The sequence below is a fragment of the Myiozetetes cayanensis genome, unplaced genomic scaffold (assembly GCF_022539395.1).
Source record: "Myiozetetes cayanensis isolate MyiCay16 unplaced genomic scaffold, myiCay2020 scf3, whole genome shotgun sequence".
In the NCBI taxonomy this organism is placed as follows: Eukaryota; Metazoa; Chordata; class Aves; order Passeriformes; family Tyrannidae; genus Myiozetetes; species Myiozetetes cayanensis.
In genome coordinates, this window is record NW_026087521.1 from 61,348,647 (window position 1) to 61,367,828 (window position 19,182).

At 40.0% G+C, this 19,182-nt stretch overlaps 1 protein-coding gene across 14 annotated transcripts in view; it reads left to right on the forward strand.

The window, feature by feature from the left end:
* The window catches only part of ERC1 (ELKS/RAB6-interacting/CAST family member 1), a 290,009-nt gene that overhangs the window by 254,410 nt on the left and 16,417 nt on the right, over window positions 1-19,182 (forward strand). For 12 of the 14 annotated variants that reach the window (XM_050325542.1, XM_050325550.1, XM_050325546.1 and 9 more), the window contains 2 exons: window positions 232-333; window positions 17,114-17,302. In XM_050325542.1, coding sequence (XP_050181499.1) covers window positions 232-333; window positions 17,114-17,302 — 291 coding nt within the window. Of the gene's footprint in view, window positions 1-231; window positions 334-1,879; window positions 1,947-17,113; window positions 17,303-19,182 lie in introns of those variants that run through there. The other 2 variants (XM_050325554.1, XM_050325556.1) reach the window with 1 other exon arrangement.

Sequence of the window (19,182 nt, forward strand, 5' to 3'; positions counted from 1 at the left end):
CAGATGAGCCATTTAATTTCAAAACTAATTTAGCCTCAAAGTGAACTGTTTGTAATGTGTCTCCCAGTTTCTCTACAGTAATTCTACTGATGTTTTATGCATGTGTCTTATATTTTTCCGTGTATGGATTTTGGATATGCAGAATAGTATAAATACCCTGTTCCCTTTAGTCCCCGTGATCACATCAGAAGGTAGACTGAGATTCTTTCTTTTTTTTGTTGTTTTCAATAGACTCAGAACCGTATGAAGCTGATGGCTGACAACTATGAGGATGACCACCTCAAATCCTCATCCCATTCCAACCAAACCAACCACAAGCCCTCCCCTGACCAGGTAATGTGTCTCTCTTTTTTGTTTTTAAGGTGATTTTTACTATGAGGGCTGATTATTTTGAGTCATATGTAGTTTTCCCTGACCCCCTTGGAACAAAAACAGCATTCTGGAGTGCAGTTATAAAGCAGAAATGGATGTTGCTGTTGTGTTTCCTTTGCTGAAAACTCCCCAAATGTGAACAAACAGTTCCCAGTACCAAGCTGTTATTAAGTGGGTGGAGAAGAGGGAGCACACTGAAAGGAAGGAGAAAAACATTACTTTCTTAAAATGCGAGACTCGAGTCCTGTCTGACATACTCAGATTTTAGCAGCTCAGGTTTACTGCTTGAGTGTGTGGAGTGTCCAGGACTGTTTCTTGTCTTCAGTAGCAGGAAATCATGCTCCAGGATCAGCTTTCTGATCTATGGATTGCATATGAGCAGTTCCCTTCGTTTCCCATGAGGATATCGCGGCCTCGGTGCCAAATGAGCACAGACTGCTCCCTCACAAACTCAATGGGCCGTGAACTGAAGGAAAATCAATTTACCATCTCCAAAGCAGTGAGGAGCCTCCTGTGTCATTTACAAAGCACAGCCATGTGCGTGATAACTATCAGAGAGATTAACCATCCCTTGGGTAGCATAGAAAATGCCAACATAATTGCGTATCCCATGTTGTAATCTCATCCATTCCTGTTTAATTAAAATATTAGCCATCATTAATCACTGCCTTAATGAAGTGAAGGCATGTTTGGTGCTCCTCTTTGCCCTCTGACTCATCCAGAAATTACTGAGGTCTGAAGGGAGGCATCTCAGTCTAGACCTTTAAGCGCCAACTTTGTGATACACAGAAATCGTGGGTGAAGGTACAAAAGGAAAATGGCAAAAAACAATTGCATTTTCAGCCTGCAAAAAATAGATCTTTAAAAATCTCCTTTGATGTCTGCATCAGAAGACAAGGAGTATATACAAAGAAACAAAGAGAAAAATTCTCATTTTCAAAGCAGCTTTCTTTTGCATCTTGACTTAATACTTTCCTCAACTGGCTTAAATTTTTTGCAGTGTTTTTGGAAAATGTTGGTGTTACCTTTTCTGGGAGAGGAAAATTTTTAACACTGAAAATTAAATGGGTTCCTTAATCTTAATTTGATGTAAATGTTAGACAGCTGAAGCCACTTCCAGAATGTAACTGTATTACATGCTTGCAAATGAATGCAGCATAGCATTCACGGATGAAATGAAAAGATAAAATTTAAAAGAGAAATAAAATTTAAACATTTACGGAAATTCTTGCAAAGACCTTGCAGGGGAGGGCAATGGGGAGGAGAGGGGGTGGGAGGAGGGTCTGATTGCACTTTCCGTTTGCATAGGGGCATTTCAAAAGCTGACAAAGCCTACAAGAGAGCAAAGAAAGCTGTACCTCAAGGTAGCTCAGAATATTGCATAAGGAATTAAACGCTTTGTACTACTATTTGTACTTACATATGTGCTTTAAATACTAACCAACTCTTTATTTCATTCCCATGCTGCTCTGGGGCTTTCCTCCCATTGCCACCTCTGCACCTCTAGGATGAGGAGGAGGGTATTTGGGCATAACCAGTCAGATGCTCTTAGTTCAGCCATTTTGTTCAGAACGGTGAGAATCAACTTCTCTTGCCAATAGAAAAGTTCCCGACAGTCACTCCCACATCTCGCTCCCGTGTGCTTTGTGAAACCTGGCTGTGCTCCTTCCCCCTTGCTTGGATAGTGTCTGCATGAGGCTGTTTCTCGTGTGTTTATGTGTAGTTTGTGATTTTCTTCTTCTAATCACCGTCTCGTTGTTTCACGATGTCGTGGGGAGAACTTTCCAGGGCATGTAATTGAGTTTCTGTGCAAAGCAAACCCTTAATGCGGACGAGAGAACAGGAAATGTCTCTCATATCATTTATCATTGACTTCATGGAGGAAATGTTTTCAGTCGGATTCTTTTTTTCAAAGCAGTTTTGCACTGTAGCCAACTCTATGTATGCTTTTTCGATTCTGGTTTGTAAAGAATTTGCTCAGAGATAATGTTCCTCCTGAAGATAATGTTCCTCCTGAAGATAATGTTCCTCCTGAAGGTTTTAAGCATGTGAAGATCTGCGGCTGAGATTGCTGCCATGCATGCTGACCTAACCAGTCACAGATATTTATCAACCCACAATAGATGATTCTTGATATGGACTCAGAATATAAATTGTCTATAAATTTGAAGGAATACCCCCTTAACCTTCCTCTCTCCTTTCCGTGTCCCTCATTCTTTCGAAACAATGGGGGGAGAAATTGGTGGCTGTTATTCATTTAAAGTCCATTTTGTTTCCCAATGTCAGCGTCCATAATTTTCTCTTTTCTGCCGTCAAATTGTCCCTGTGACAACTCTCACTTGCAGAAGAGAAGGCAGTACACAGGACAGAGCCCTTCTCCTCACGCCTGTTCTCTAGCAAAGAAAACATCCTTCACTGACCAGGAACCTTGATATAGAGTTTAAAAGTTCCATACTGATCATTAGGCTACTGCACACAGGATTCATTTATGCCTTGGAGTATCAGTTTTAAAGCAGAATACATTTCTGTGAACTGCTTAAAGTATTCTAAAGGACTCAAATGCAGTGACAATATTTTAAAAATTTATATGAAACTTTTTCTTTCTTCACTTACACTTTCAAGGAAAAATATTTCGCATTTTTTCACACAATATGGTTTTTCCCTGCTAGTTACTTGAAAGAAAACTTCTGAAAATTTCAGTGGAAGTCTTGGACTCCTGCATTTTGGAAATTTTTTTCCTGTATGTTAGATTTGTAAAACATTCATGAAAGAATAAGGCACTCTCATCTCTTCACACTTGCTCAATTAACTACAGACTTACATGTCTGTCTGACTGTATAGATCAAATCCCTCTTTTCAAGCCAACCATCTGAAAAATTTAATCCAACTGTGGCAGTGTCAAACTTGAATTTCATGCCTTGGGGTTTCAACTGAGAAAATCTCTTTAGTGGAAAAATTGATAAAATGCTTCATTAATTTACACTCGCTGTTGATTTCACATTCTTTTTGAATCACCACTCTTGCAATGGTTGTGTGTTAGTGTATGTTGTTAAAAGTTTTAGAGATAATGCTTGTAGAGATCAGCTGAAGCACAGCAAGTTAACAGGAAAGATCAGGTAAGTAAGTGATGAAAAGGAAGAGGACGCTCACTATGAAGGTAGGAGTAATTCTGATTTTCCTTCTGAGAGCAAACATGGAGTTTGTGTGTAAAACACTGATAGAAAGATCTTTCTCTTTTCCTCTCCCACCTGCTGATACATTTATGAATGCAAATGTGCTAAGAGTGTGGCTTCTATCAGTTTGCTGAATTAATGGGTGGGTGACATTAGATACAGCTTATCTCTCCACTTGGAGGCATTTTCCTCAGGAAAGCATGTTACAGAGTATCCGAGTCAAAATAATGAGTCAGCCAGCATCCCTGCCTTACATGCATCTCATCTGAGAAACTTGTCAGCCTCAAGGTTGTCTTGCATACATCAACAGGGAAAGCATAGAGGTGATTGATGCTTCCCAAGCCATTTATTCCCAACAGAGTACATGTTTTTACCATGATATTCCATGTGCATTGGAAAAAAAAAAAAAAAAGTCCTTATTGTCTTTGTAAAAGCTGAGGTGATGTAAGTTACAGAGTCCCTAACTTCCATGTGTTAAATTAAATTTACGTATTACAATGATAAAAAAGTGGCTAGTAGCAAAAGACTTGGCAGTAAGTTTGTATTTTAGAGTTCCTTTAGGTCTGTGCATGCAATCACCTCTGGTTGATACTGAAGATGAAATGGAGACCAGAAAACTATGTACAAGAGCAAACTACATTATTTTATTTTTATGGTTTAGGGTTTAAGGCTTTTCCCCTCCAGCATTCCAGAATTGACTGAATTGAATATTTAATTATGCCAGTTGTGTACATGACAGCATTATCAGATAGAGCTCCCCTGAAATGGAGCACTGTTCCTAAACATACACACCTTTCCTGTAATTCCAGAGAGTGGTAGTTTACATTTCAGTTTATAATTCAATGGAAATACCATCTTTCATCCTGAAATAGTCTTTCCTAGCCTCTTTCACTGGGCTCATTTCCTTGCTGTGTGAATTTCTTATGACTCCTTTTATTCCCCAGATGGAGCTCTATCCTCCTCTATACCCAAACGTGTTCCAGGGTGATTTCACATGAGGATGCTCCTTTGTCTTTCTCGAATGCTAAAATGGTCTGGCCAATATCTTAAATAGTTATTACTCACTTTTATTGAGACTTTTAAAGAGCCCAGGGAAAAGCAAGGACAGAATTGAAGTGCTAAAGGCAAGAACAGAGGGAGAGCAAAACTGAAATCCTGAGAACTGAGAGTTTTATGTAATTTATACATACTACATGTGTGGTTTTAAGTATGCATTCTGTGGTATTTTTCTTCCCATCTTCCATGGTTCTAACTTGCAGTAGGGGTTGAATCCTAGTAGCTGCTGTCATTAGAATTCACTCTGTGGAAGCATTTTTTATTAACAGCTGTGAACAAGTCCTGAAGTCACTGATATTCCTGCTAAAGAGCAAAGCATTTGGTTTTGCTTGAGTTCCAGGAACAAAATCTAAAAATTAATTAAAAATTAATACTATGCTTATTAGAGTAACAGTGGAATGGTCAAAGAGCTAGCATGGAGCTGGAGTGCATAAAAATGGGGATATTTCAAGGTGATGATGATACTGGCAAGTTCCTGTTATCCTAAAAATATTGCAAGACAAAAAGACTCTTCTTTGTGACATTTTTCTTTAATACTTGAGTTTGACAAAATTTAACACAGAAGGAGCAGGTATTGTGAGTTGAGCACTGAAGACACTAGCAGAATTTGAGACTTCTGTAAAGATTTCAGAGGTGGAAAGAGGGAATAAGTCATTACAGCAAAATATTTTACTCATTTTTAAGACCTCAAAAAACAGTCAATTCAAGTAAATTTCCTACACTCTTTGTCAAAATCAGTGTAAATCCTAATTTGCAAAATCACCAGATTACAAGTATGTGTTGTCTACCAAGGGCTACATTTTTATTGTTGTAATTTGAGTTTGCCAAGAGTTTTTCTGTAGACAAGTCATCTAAATCTAAAAACTGAAGTAGAGGGAAAGCCATCAATATGAAGAAAGTTTAATAAATTCAGTTTGAATTTTTTAACTCTAGTTTTCAATCAAGAGGGTCTAATATTCCAAAGGACATACTTGATGAATATATTGTTTCGAAACCGGTTTCATTCTAAATAGCCATTTGTGATTATTGAAGGGTAATGGAGCTTGAATGACATTCCTGTGTTGCATTTTTTAGAACAAGGGTATTAAACAGGATTCCTGTAAGAATGATATAGAAACAGTTAAATCTCACAGAGAAGTTGATATTAGTAGACATATGCAAAACCCAACTGAATGCTCTGGGTTCTAAGCCATGTGTTTCCAACTTGTATCTGCAGAGCAATGCTGTCTCACCCCTAGGAATGCCCAGGAGGAGCGTTCACAGTTTCCTTTTTGTTGTGTAGGAGGTATTTCTTACCCCATTTTACAGCTAAAAGGAAACACGCAACGAGTGGACACCCAGTCAACCAGCGTATGGGGCTGTTCGAACAGATTTAGAGGAAAGTGGCAGAAATAAGTGACAGGTAACAGCACAAAGAACTGTAACTACTGTGATGGTAGAGTGAGAGGGATAGGAATAATGCCAGTAAGGGCAGGACATCTCAAGACTTAATTTAACCTTTGCCACAGCTGTCAAATGCCATGAACTTTTCGTTTTGATCACTACAGCGCTGAAAGTGTCTGTGCTTTGGGAAGTTAAGGAAGAACATAGATTTTTTTTCTACATTATTTGATGCTTGGGTTAATATACTGATTTCTTTTCGCAAAGTAAATATCTTTTCCACGGTGAGTTCCATGTTCAGATGATTACACAGGCATTCATTCACTACAGAAATGTGATCTTTTCTCCACAAGACACATTTTATGCTTGCGGCATGTAGAGAATCGCTCATCCTACTGTCACACTTTTTAAGTTCTCAGCATTGTCACTTATTACACTGTGACCTCATAAGCCTTTTGAATAAATTTATTTTCAATATGGTCTTTTTAATTGTTAGATCATGCAGAGTGTTCAAAAACACCAAGCTTTTGTGCCTGGCTCGTATTACAATGTAATTTACTGGACACAGTACTAGATCACAATTCAGAAGATAAATTCTTTCCTGGCATTGTCTCCAACCACGCACTTGTTCTCTTTCTCCCTGTCTCAAGTTCTCTAATTGTAAAAGGAGCTGAAATTTTTGTGAAAGTGGAAGTTCTGCTTGGGAAAAGTACTATATAAGTGCTAGGTACTATTATTGTATAACATTCTGAAATGGTCTTGTTAAAGTGATATGATGGTGATTCTAATACCTCATTTTGAATTTTTTCCCAAAATTATGTTAGATTTGTATCTGACTCTATTAAGAATTCTTTTTTTTTTCCTTCCAAGATCCTTTTCCCTCCCCAAAAAAGGGAAAATAACCCATATGTTAAACATTTCAAGGAGCTGCCATTCCAGCATGCTGAACAGAACTCTTTAGACTACTGTCTCTCGTTCTCTATTGTGATCTTTTGTCATCTGAAGGGTCGTTTCTTCTCCTCTCTAAAAATCTACAAACTAATTGTGTAGTGTGTCATAGTGGTATAATATGTTCATTACAGTTCTTCATCCAGATGGATAAAAGCAGTGTGAAGGAAAGTGCCTTGGAGACATACCCTGTGCAAAATTTTAAGGCAGCTATGTGAAATAATCTTACTTTACTTAAACATTATCATTGTCCTTACTGAGAGATAAGGTGCCAGATTTGTTTTTGTCATACTGGTGACAGCCAGGGCTCCTCACTTTGATTTTTCAGATGGGGAACCCTTTAGTAAGAACCCTACCAGGATACACTCAAATAGGGTAACTAATTAATCCTTGCAAGTGCAGCCCTTTGAATATGGTTGTTCCAGTTAATCACAGGACCTTATTTCCATCCCTGCTTTTCTGGAGCCCTGCTTATGTGGGCATCATCATCAGTCATGAAACTCCTGTGCCATCAAGTTCAGGCAAGGAGTCACAAAGTGTTCATGGACTGCCAATTGCTGCTCTGAGGAAGTGCAAGTTCAAAATCCTGCTGTAGCTATCCTACAGTTATCCATGCTTTTCAAGCCTTTTCAAACTTTGCCATTTTTCAGAGAATAACCTTTTTTTTTCTTTGGCTGTAGTAACTCTGCTTAGGGGAGAGCCTTTTGTAGTGACCTGCTCACTTTTAGTGTAAGTAACAATCCTGTCATGGTGGAGTGAACAACTGAAGTAATGCTTAATATTTTGGTTTATGATTAATCTTCTACCATTCCATTTTGGAAACCGTGCCTTTTCAACTTCTCTCTTCCTTTATACCCATATTGGCATGACATCTTTCACCCAGTAAATACTGTTAGACTGGGACGGGCCAGCCTAGAGAAGAGTGCTGTCCTTAAGATGATGTCAACATCTGCTCCTGGTCCGTTCCCTTTTCTGGGGAACAGTTCTTCTGCTATTATTTTGCTATTTAATAACTAATTTCTCTTAGAAGAATGCATTCTCTGTCCAAGGATTTTTTATCTATGAACACAAAAGAACTGATCTTGATACACTGTTCATCTTCTTCCTGATCTCAGAATGATAAGACTAAGATTTCCAGATGGAATTTTGTAATCTGCAGCTCTGGGATGAATTAACAGAGGTGTAACTGGACTGTATCACTGTCTTCCTATTATTCTTACAGATCAAAGAAGAACACAAATAGATACTTACATTCTAAAACATTCAAAACAGATGGCTGGGGGGTTTTTTTGCAGAGATTTGTGCTTTTCAGCAAAACAATTGCAAAAAGGCCATCATTCATTTCTGCCAAATGAGATTATGCCAGGTCTGTGTCTTATTTTCTCTTTTGATTTGCAACTGAATATGATCTTCGACTACTGGCTTAGTCTTTTTAGCAAGTAGGAATTCTGCACTCAGACATTGTTTCTGGCCGCTTCCAGGAGAGTTGTTGCTTGCATTCTGTGTGATAGTCTGTACTATCTCCCAATTCCTTTACCATTTAGGTTTCTTGCAGTGCTCATCCATACCCCAAAGTGCAATCATGCAAGGTCAGAAGCTTCTACAAACTATGAATACACTGCTGGTGACATGAAGGAGAGGAAAGCTGAGCCCTGGCACTCATAGACAGGCCAGAGACAGAAGATGAATAGCTGCAGCCAGGCTCTGTTAGTTGTCAGTCAGGAGGAAAGAAACTGAGGGAGAGGGGAGATGAAGAATATTAGAAAAAGAATCAAACCCAAACCTGCTTTCCAACATATTAAATATGAAAATAAGCCCAAGAGAAATGTGACTAAAATAAAAATTTATAGGGGCAAGTAGCCAATCTAGATGCTGTATTTTCCTGGCTAGTAAAGTTCATAATGACTGATGGAGATGTCAGGATTTACAGTTCCAACTCATAGTAGGCTCTGCACGGGCAGTCCAACTACATCTGACTGTTTAGTGTAACTTTTAGATAAGAACTTATATATATGTATGAATAGGTGTATTTATTTGTGGAATTTTGTATTTGAATGTAGAGCAAACAACTCTAAAAAGAATTCCTAAAGACAGATGAACCAGGTGTTTTGGTGGCTTCATGTGGCTTTGCTTTGAAAGTGTCTTTTAGCAGGTAGAGAGCTGCAAGAGCAGAATGAAGACCCGGTGTTAAGAGAATGACAAGACCAAGATTCCTATCACCTGCAGACAGGGAGGTTATAGTTCATCTGAACAGGAAAAGCACTGATTGTGTTCTCTGGTAGACTACTTAAGAAATACCTTCTGTTTTCCATTAGCAATGGAACAGACGCAGGGAGACAGAAGAACGTAGTCCCTGATACATAAGCATTCCCATGGACACACTCTCCCAGTGCATGTGTTCTGCTTTCAAACAAAAGCACGTTAGCCACTGTTTCCTTTTATCCCTTGTAATAGGAATAAACAACAGACAAAATACAGCACAGCAAGGGATGTGTTTGCTTTCATGTTCACTGTTACATAGATAACAAGTACTAGAAAGCTTGAATGGATTAAAAATATAAGCAGGTTGTTCTTACTTATTCTCAAGCTGCTATGTTCTTGTAGAGAAGGAATCAGCATAAAATCTAATGGATTCTGTGAAATCGAAAGTTACCTAACTCCACCTGCAGAAGTCTGATCAGGAGAATGTTATTTAAATCCCCAGTGTCATGTACAAGCTGCAAATGGTTATTAAACTATTTGTACTTCCTGTGGGAATACTTTTTTTTTTCTCTTGATAATATTATCATTGTCAGTATCATAAGTCTGACTTTCCGTAGAATTTAATTTACTCCTCCAAATTTTAGCCAGGTAACTAACATAAATTACAGGAACAAAATGCTCAAATGAAGGAGATTTTAAAACATTGAAGATTTTAGGTTGTCTTGGCTCATCCTATTTTGCTCCAGGATCTGAGCTTCTGGGTTGCTGGATTCCAAAGAGATTCTGCAGACAGGAGAAAACTTAGAGAAATAAACCAGCATTTCAGTTTGTATGTTCTGATCTCATCTTACAGTTAAGCCACAGATTCCTCTCCTGTGTCTCAGCTGGGGAAGAGGAATATGGGCTGTTAGAGACCAAAGAGAGATGTGCACAGTGCAGTCATATTTAGGAGTAAGAGCTTGGGCAAATGCTCACTGCTTTTGAAAGTAAGGGATTGACAAAACAAGTAAAATTCAAGCATGTATGCAAGACACCCCCTTCAGCTCTGCTGAGGTGCCTCGTTCCTGAACGTTCATCCACAGCAGTCCCTGCTATTCCTCACGTGGCTCCCCACAAGCATTTGCTCCACAGCCCGTGTAAGCAAAAGTTGCCAGTGTCATGGAAAAGCACTTCTGGATTTGTTATGTATAAAAATATTTTAGAAGTACTTGCTCATTTTCAGTGCTTTAGTAATCCTACCAACCCACACTGCAATTCTTTGCTTCACCTATATGATGGGGAAAAGATTTTATTTAAACAGAGGGAACTAATGACAAAACTACTTTCCCTGGTTTGTGTTTTCTCTGTTCTTTTTTTCTGGTCTGGATTTTTCCCAAGGTGAAGAGGGTGAACTCTGGAAATCATTAATCCATGGGATTTGTTCATGGTGTATAAAAATTTCTAAAATAATTTACTGTATAAAAATGATTTCCTAATTGATTCTGTCAGAAAGGAACTGAGCAAGACAACTTTGTCAAAATAGCCAGAATCTTTTTCAGCTCCTCACATATGTTGTTTTGGTTTGGTTTATGAGGAGAAAATTATGAAAGTTAGGTTTAAATATTTTAATTTTTTTTTTTGTCGTTAAATCAAATCTAAAAAAAATTGAGCCTGTCCCCGAGCTCTTCTGTTGTGGTCTTCTGAAGAAACCAAGTATCTCTGTGCATTGGTGAACTGAGCTGAACTGAACTGAGGTCAGGATGTGTCTTTTTGAGAACTTTCTTCTGTTTCCATTTAAAATAATGAAGGGAAGACATCAGTGATAAATTGCTCTGAATTTGGGAAAGCTTTGCACATTCTGAGCCAAATTCATGCCTCATAAAACTCCACTGCATTCAACGGTTACAAGATTATTGTAGTTGAGCCCTTGTGTTTGTTGCCAAATAAACACAAATGGTCTGAGCAAGAAGGCCTAATTCCATTTGCCATGCAAATACTTCCAGACTGTGTCACTCGGTATCTTTAGTTTATTTCCATATCTCCCAATATAAGATATTTATCTATATAGGCAAAATTTTCTTGTCTGGCAATATCTATAATAAAACCCAGATACAGGGAGGTATCTGAGGATCTACGGTGATGCATTCCATCTTTCATTAAATTTGTCAGGTCCTTTTGGAAGAATTTCTTTTTAGCAAAAAAATGTGCCTACACAGTTTTTGTGCCCATCTTCTCCTGTGTGATGGTAGTTTGGGAAGCAGGTTTTTGTTGGGTAGCATAGTTGCATCTGTATGGAACAAAATTTGAAAATAATTTTCCACACTCACATGAAAGATGTGATTGAGAGGAGGTAAAGGGTTACCTCCATTTAGCTTGTTTTCCAAGTATATCTGTTATGTCCAGTCTGAGGTTTTGAGGAGATGTTTGGTAACATTTTGGGTTTCTGGGTGGATTTTTTTCAGAATTCCATGTTTATTTGTGCCTTTGCAGGATCTATAATGTAAACTCATAGTCTATAGAGCAGGCTAGCAAGCTAAGTTGTTTCTCAAATTAGTTCCATGGAAACTTCCAGATTCATTCCATGTCCACTCCTTGGTAATGCTTTTGATACAAAAACACCATCATTTTGACCCCACATTGTTTACTTTGACACTTGTCTGTTCTATTTTATTTTCTTCTTGATATAGCTGTTTTTACAGAGATTTTTTTTTTCTCAAATATTTAGAGATTTATGGGGAAGTTAAGAAAAAAGATACTGAATTTTTTGATTGCAAAATGAAGACTACTTATCTGCATCACTCTGCCCTTTAGCGCTGTGTAGTGAGTATATACATGCAGAGTACATACACTCTAAGGGTGAGCAGGGCAGTCAGGCTAGTAGAGGAGTATGACAGCAGCCCTGCCAGTGCCAAATGTACATATGGAAACTTGTATTGCCATTGCTGTGTCAAGAAGATGTTATTTTCTCCTTTTTCTTGCTTTCTCAGAGAAATCATAGGCATGTATCTGTAAGAAAAAGATTATTGGTATTGATCGACAATCAACATGCACATCTATGCATGACTGATGACTAAGGCAGTCTGTGTAAGGAAATAACTTTTACAAGGTCAGCTGATGTAGTTGTGAAAACAGACAAGCTTTTAGAGGTGTCTGTAAGACTTTATTCAAAATTGGAGCTACAGATTTTTTGTTAAGTAGAAATTTAGAAGGTATTCTCTGGAATTAGTAAAGTTGATTACTTGGTTCTGCAAAAGAAAAGTGGTTGCTTCCTTCGGAGAAGAAGGGGATGTCAGCAGGGAGAAAGGTGAGCAGGTCATTAACCCTTCTGCCTGGAGAACCCATAATTTAAACCTGGTGGTTGTGATGAACTACACATTGATTAAACCCATACTTTATTCTGCAGACAATTATGGATTGTCAGTATTGCGTTTCTGTCCTATCGACACTGCTGCACTTATACCACCCCTTTCACTGGTTTCCTTTTTCATGTAACCACCTGCATGGTTTTGTATATTTACAGTAGACACTGCTCAGACAAACTTTTGGACACCGCAGTCTCTGTATGGGAGAGAGGTGTATTCATCTTTCACAGTCAAAGTGACCTAACATTTAGATAGGTCTCTCCAACTGCGTTCAGTTACAAGTACCTTTTCTTATCTATAGAGTGTGTATACACATATTTAAATGCAGAGACTTAGCTTAAAAAAACTTTTAAATACAGTTACCCGTCTTTCAGCTGACCACTGTACAACAACAGCAGGTCTACCACTGAAGAAACATTATAATTTCATTCTCAAGCTTTTTTGCCCCAGTGAGTTGTAAAACTACAGTTAGATTCCCGTTTCTCATGCTCAAAGATTAAAAAAAAAAAAAAATTGTACAAAATTTAGGAAAAAAAAAAAAAGAGTGTGTTATTTCCAAGTTGAATGTGCTTTGGAGTATGTTCCCAAATATCTTTATTAGTTGGCTGAGATGGCTTGGGTTTGTATCAGAGGTTTCTCAGGCATTTCATGTTTCTCCCTCGGAGTTGTAGCGATTGCCTTTTTTAGTGAAACAGACTGTCAGACTTAGCTGGCCATTAGCAATATTCTGAACCTGAGGGTACATTAAGCAGACTTCATTCCATGCATTGATGAGGATGGCCTAAACCTATCAGGGCAATTAATGAATCAGGGCTGCTTTAGAAGATATTCCTGGGTTTGGTCTGTTTACCCGTCACTTTCCTAGAAAGCTCTACAGCTCTGAGCAGCTCATGAGAACGCGATGTGGTTTACGAATCCAGCACTGCCCTGCTTTTCCACTTAGCAAATGCTCTTACACCCTCTTGAGATAAGGCAGTGGCAGCTCTGCTGTGTGGGAAGCACAGTGCCTCTTGCTAAGTGGCTAGTTCATGTTAGATAGGGCAGGAACGCAGATATAAGGGCACTTCCTACTCGACTGGCAGTGTTTAATGGATCCCAAGTGAGAGGAATGATTGCTCTGTGAACAGCTTTGGGAAGGCTGCTAGTTAAGAACTTTCACACGCCTCATTTGGCCTGTTTCCAGCGTGAGGTAAGGGGGAAGGGTACAGGAGGAATGTGCTTCGAAGGGGATTTATTCCTGAGCAATCAAATGCAACTGTTATGTGGAAGTCTTCCATCCTTACTTGCTAGGTAGCTCTGCCTTCTTTTTATCAGCGAGGGTTTCTGTTCACAAAGAATGGCCAGAAAGGTTGGCAGGTCGGATTCTTTTCAGACTGGAATCTGCACATCTGATGGATATTCAGTAGATTGTGGTATCTAAAAAGAGTACAAAGCAGGTCCTACGTTGATTGGACAGCTAGTTATTAAATGTTGACTACTGCATTTTTACATTCTATACAAAACTGTTTTTTAAGATGTGATATTCCATCACCCTACCTTCTGTGGGCAAACCAAATAGTAAGAAAGATAGTAAAGATATTAGTTAAATTAGAAGCATCGGGGGTTTTCACCTGCACAGGCAGTACACTTTCAGATCATAATCTTGATAACACGTAAGAATTTGGGGTAAATAGTGCGAACTCAGTAAATAACCAGGATATCCCTTTCAATTGCCCTGTGTACAGGAGAGCAGAGTATTCTGCCCTGCTGCAGTTTGCAGTCACTGAATCACAGAATGGGTCAAGCTGGAAGGGACCGCAGTGGGTCATCTGGTCCAACCTCCCTGCTCAAGCAGGGTCATCCCAGAGCACATGGCCCAGGTTCTGGAATATCCACTTGAGGGAGACTTCACAGCCTCTCTGGGCAATCTGTTTCAGTGCACTGTCACTTGCACAGTAAGGAAGTTCTTCCTCCTGTTTAGGTGGAACTTCCTGTGCATCACTTTTTGCCCGTTGCCTCTTGTCCTATTACTTGGCACCACCAAGCAGAGCCTGGATCCAGCATCTTGACACCCTCCCTTCAGATACTCATAGGCATTGATGAGGTCCCCTCTCAGTCATCTCTTCTGAAGACTGAACAGGCCCAGCTCCCTCAGCCTTTCCTTGTAAGAGGGATGCTCCAGTCCCTTAATCAGTTTTGTAGCTCTCTGCTGAACCCACTCCAGGAGCTCCATGTGTCTCTTGTACTGAGGAGCCAGAACTGGACAGACCACTCCAGATGTGGCCTCACCAGGGGTGAGTAGAGGGGCAGGATCACCTCCCTCGACCTGCTGGCAATGTTCTTCCTAATGCACCCAGGATACCCTTGATCTTCTTGGCCACAAGGACACACTGCTGGCTCATGGAGAGCTTTTTGTCCACGAGGACCCCCAGGTGCTGCTTTCTAGCAGGTCAGCCCCCAGCCTGTATTGGTGAATGGGGTTACTCTTCCCCAGGTGCAGGACCCTGCCTTTGCCTTTGCTGAATTTTAGACAGTTCTTCTCTGCCCACCTCTCCAGCCTGTTGAGGTCCTGCTGAAGGGCTGCACAGCACTCTGGAGTATCAGCCACTTCTCCCAGCTTTGTGTCATCAGTGAACTTGCTGAGGAGGCATCTGCCCCTTCAACCAAATCACTGATGAATAGTTTAGATGCTGGGACTAGTACTGAGCCTTGGGGGAAACCCCTAGTGGCAGGCCTCCAACTAGACCTTGTGCCACTGATCACAGCCCTTTGTCATCTGCTGTTCAGCCAGTTCTCAATCCACCTTGCTGCCCACTCATCCCATCCTCATATAACAAACCATTATTTTGATGTGTGTGTGTTTGTATCTGCAAACAGAGGTTGCCCCAAGGCTGCAGGTAGCAGTGGGGTTTTTAATAAAGCACATGAGCTCACTCTCTCTGCAGGTTTCTTGCCTGTCTCCTCTACCATGGCTGCCCTGTGACTTTCGGTAGGCACTGCCACCCTCATGTTCTGGTGTAGGCTCCTGAGCACAGCTGAGCTCAGCAGGACAAGGAGCCTGACATTAGTCAGCTGCTTAGCCATGCCTCTCAGATCCTCACACTCTACAGAAATTAATCCATGTAGAACAGTGTTGGAAGCAAAATAAGTGAGCCCTGACAGCCTTATTAAAAGGCAACAGAGACAGGGTCTCTGTTGAAAGTAATGCCAGCACCCTGTTTCTGTTGACTCAGAGATTATCTCGTTCCTTATTCATTAGCAGGGTCAGAGGTGTCCCATTGGAACCCCGACCCACTAACAAACAGCAGGTGCAGCCTCTGCCTGGGAACACAAAGAGAAGTTGCCAGTACTTTGGCAAGGCTTTCCAGCTCTCCTTGCCCACCTACATCAGTGCCTGTAGCTTCAGCACCACATTTTATGGAAAGGAGGCACTAAGCCCAGTTCTCCTTTATTTTTCATCAGCTGCAAACCTTAGAGTTTTGCTTCACTGTGTTTTTGAATATATGCCCACAAACATCTGAAACAATGTGAAGCGGTATTTTTGTGGAAGGTCATAGCAAAGGATGCCCAGTATGTATTTATGCACGTGAGCTCTATGTTTTTGTAAAAAAATGAAAAAGGGTTCTTCAGATACTTTTTATGGGAACTGGATGACTCCAGTTTGGATTGCATTGAGGAATAAGGATTAGATTCAGATTGGGTAAGGTATAATGAAATAAAATGCTTTAATAAAGTCCTTTGATTTTAGTTTTCTTAGTCTATTGTATAGAATTTGGCTTGCATTATAAAAGTTGTTGCCTCTTCAAAACTACAGAAGACTGTATCTTAACTATATAAAAGATATAAAAAATTACGTTTTAACTTTCTGGTGAAGATATGTCCCTATCCAGTTTCTTGGCATCATTTGAAATTACTCTGTTTGGACCATGTTTATTGCATAATAATGGGCCAGTCTTCACGAGCGAAGATCCGGGGAAGGTCTTTACACCTTCCAGCCTGCGCATTGGATTTTTTAGGTGAGACACAGTGTGCGCGGAACTGAGCCCACTCTTTAATCCTAAGGTTCATCTGCCGGGGCCAAGCGAGCTTGGACAGTGGCAGCGAGGTCCTTAGGACGTAGGTGGGTTGCCTTTAAGGGCTAACGAGCCCCACCTGCCCGGGAGTGGCCCTGACCGGGAATCGAACCCGGGTCTCCGCGGTGATAGCGCGGCGCCTTTACCACTAGACCACCAGGGGCTCCTTATGTTTATTGCATACTTAATTTACAATTAAATATTTGTTGGCAAAACTAGCTAAAAATCTATCTTGTGGACAGCCACCCTTTATCAGAAGAATTATTTTTTGTTGAAGTAGTTGACTAAAGCACTGTTGGATAATCAGTAATGCATTCAACTTAATATCGTTTCATTTTTCACCCATATAATTGTTGTTTCCCATACTAATCACACAGCTGTCATCACCACACTCCTTCCCCAGGGTCCTTGTTTTTTCTGCCTCAGCTGGCTGGTTGGTAGGTTAAGGGCTAAGAGTACAGGGGAAAGGGGACGTTCAAGTTTCTTCCAGTATGAAGCTGAACTAGATTGTAACTTAGTCACTGATCTTTCCCTTCAGCACTGCTTGGGTCTCAGGCTGTTCCTCACCGTGTCTGTTCTCTTATTTCAGATAATTCAGCCCCTCTTAGAACTTGATCAGAATCGCAGCAAGTTGAAGTTGTACATTGGACATCTGATAGCCCTGTGCCATGACCGTGACCCCCTGATTCTGCGTGGACTCACCCCGCCTGCTTCCTACCACCTGGATGATGACCAGGCAGCTTGGGAGAAAGAGCTGCAGAAGATGACCCAGGAGCAGGTGAGTTTGTGGTCTGAGCTCTTGACGTAGGTCTCACTGATGTGCCACACTGATGTCCCACACTGTGGGACCATTCGGTAAATGGTGAAAACAGGTGACAAAGGTCAACTCTTGGGCTGATAAAAGGAGTCAGTAATTTTTTGAATGACTGCTATTTAACATTTATTATGGAATTTCATCTCCTCTTTTATCTGTACTTGAGGCCGTGCATCTGCACACTCACGGGAGATCAAACTGCGAGATACCGCTATTGCCATGGTTTAACTCTTAAAAAATTTTAGCTGCTCTTTACAATTTAATGTAGCCATTGGGATCTTAACTCTTATTTTAATTACATAGACCATTTGTATTTCATTCAAATGAATACAGTGTCATTACCTTCTGTCACAGTATATTCTGCCAGTAATTTTTACTGTTTACCACCTTACCTGGATACCTCGAGACCTTGGACTCAGTTTGCTAGATGTGATACACCCATGCTTATGTACACACACAGTGCCTTCAGAAACCCAACCCTGTATTTCCAGGAGATTTGGAATATGGAACTGAAATGGTTTAATTACAGTTTGTCTGATGAAATCTCCACAAGAGACTGTCAATCTAGTTATAAATCAGATACTGAAATAATCTTCTCCCAGCTCTGAGAAAGTCTTGCCTTCCTTAATCCCTTCATTGGTAGTTTTTAGCTCTTGTTTTTAGACTATAATTCACCATTCCCTACAACCCCACAATTCCTAATTCCTTCCTAATTTCTCTTTTCAATTTTTTTATTTTACTATTGTACTCTTGTGTCATTGAATGCCTTTTTTTTTGAGTTAAACTACTACAAGGAGCTTGCACCTCAACTAAGTGTGACTAGTTTTGTCTTTTTGGCCATCATTTTGGATTATAATGCCAATTCTTTCATTATCCACTTTTATATGTCTTATACCAAACTCTGTCCAGTGTGCACACAAACTAGTGTAAGGCCTGTGTAGTTAAAAGGGGATTTGTGGGTCAGTGAACACTGTCTTCAGCCTGTCTTGATCACTTCAGCTCTGGTTTTCTTCTTTTGTGATGTTAAACCTCATTTCCTTGAACTTTCAACTCAAGACTGAATTTTAATTCAAAAATTGGAGAGAGCAGCCAAATTACAGGAAGCCAACAGGAGCATGTCTAAAAATTCAGAAAGAAGAGCAGAGCTCTGGAGATAAATAAGCCTGTAACAGGGCTGGGATGGTACAGGACAGTCATTCTTTCTCTTTGCACCTGTCTTCATGCATTTATTTGATTCACCATGTGCTGTGTGCCTCAGTCCATATCGACATTTCCCTCTTACAGGCATGGCACATTCTTTTTCCCTGCAGAGCCTCTGGGGTTCTGTAATCACTGGTACAGAATTAAAAGGTTTTCAGTGCAATACAATGCCATCTTTCTCTAATAAAGAGGTACAGCTCCTGTGTTACAAATCAAAACATGAGGCATACTGTTTTGAACCACCTCTGTGGCACATATGGGAGGCACCTCTGAAAACAGGAGTAAAGGCTGGATATGGGCAAAGCTTGGATATCCCTGAAATAAATTGCCTGGTTAGTTACAGCTGTGATAGTCTTTGTATATAATCAAGATCTGTGGGGATAGGTGATACTTGCTATTTGATCAAGAGATGTAGGTAAAGAAAATAGGAAGGGCTTTCTCTGTTGAGTTTTTCTGAATAGACAGCCCAGGACAGCAACTGTTTTTTCCAGTTCTTCCTACTGGTCTAATAAAAGATAATATTTCCCATTAAAACTTTGCTAGTCCATGAGCAACATTTATGGGTTACACAGTAAAGAAAGCATTGTGAAAAATCGTGAGAAAAAGGAATTGCATATGTTGTCCTGGAGAAGAGAAAAAAATTA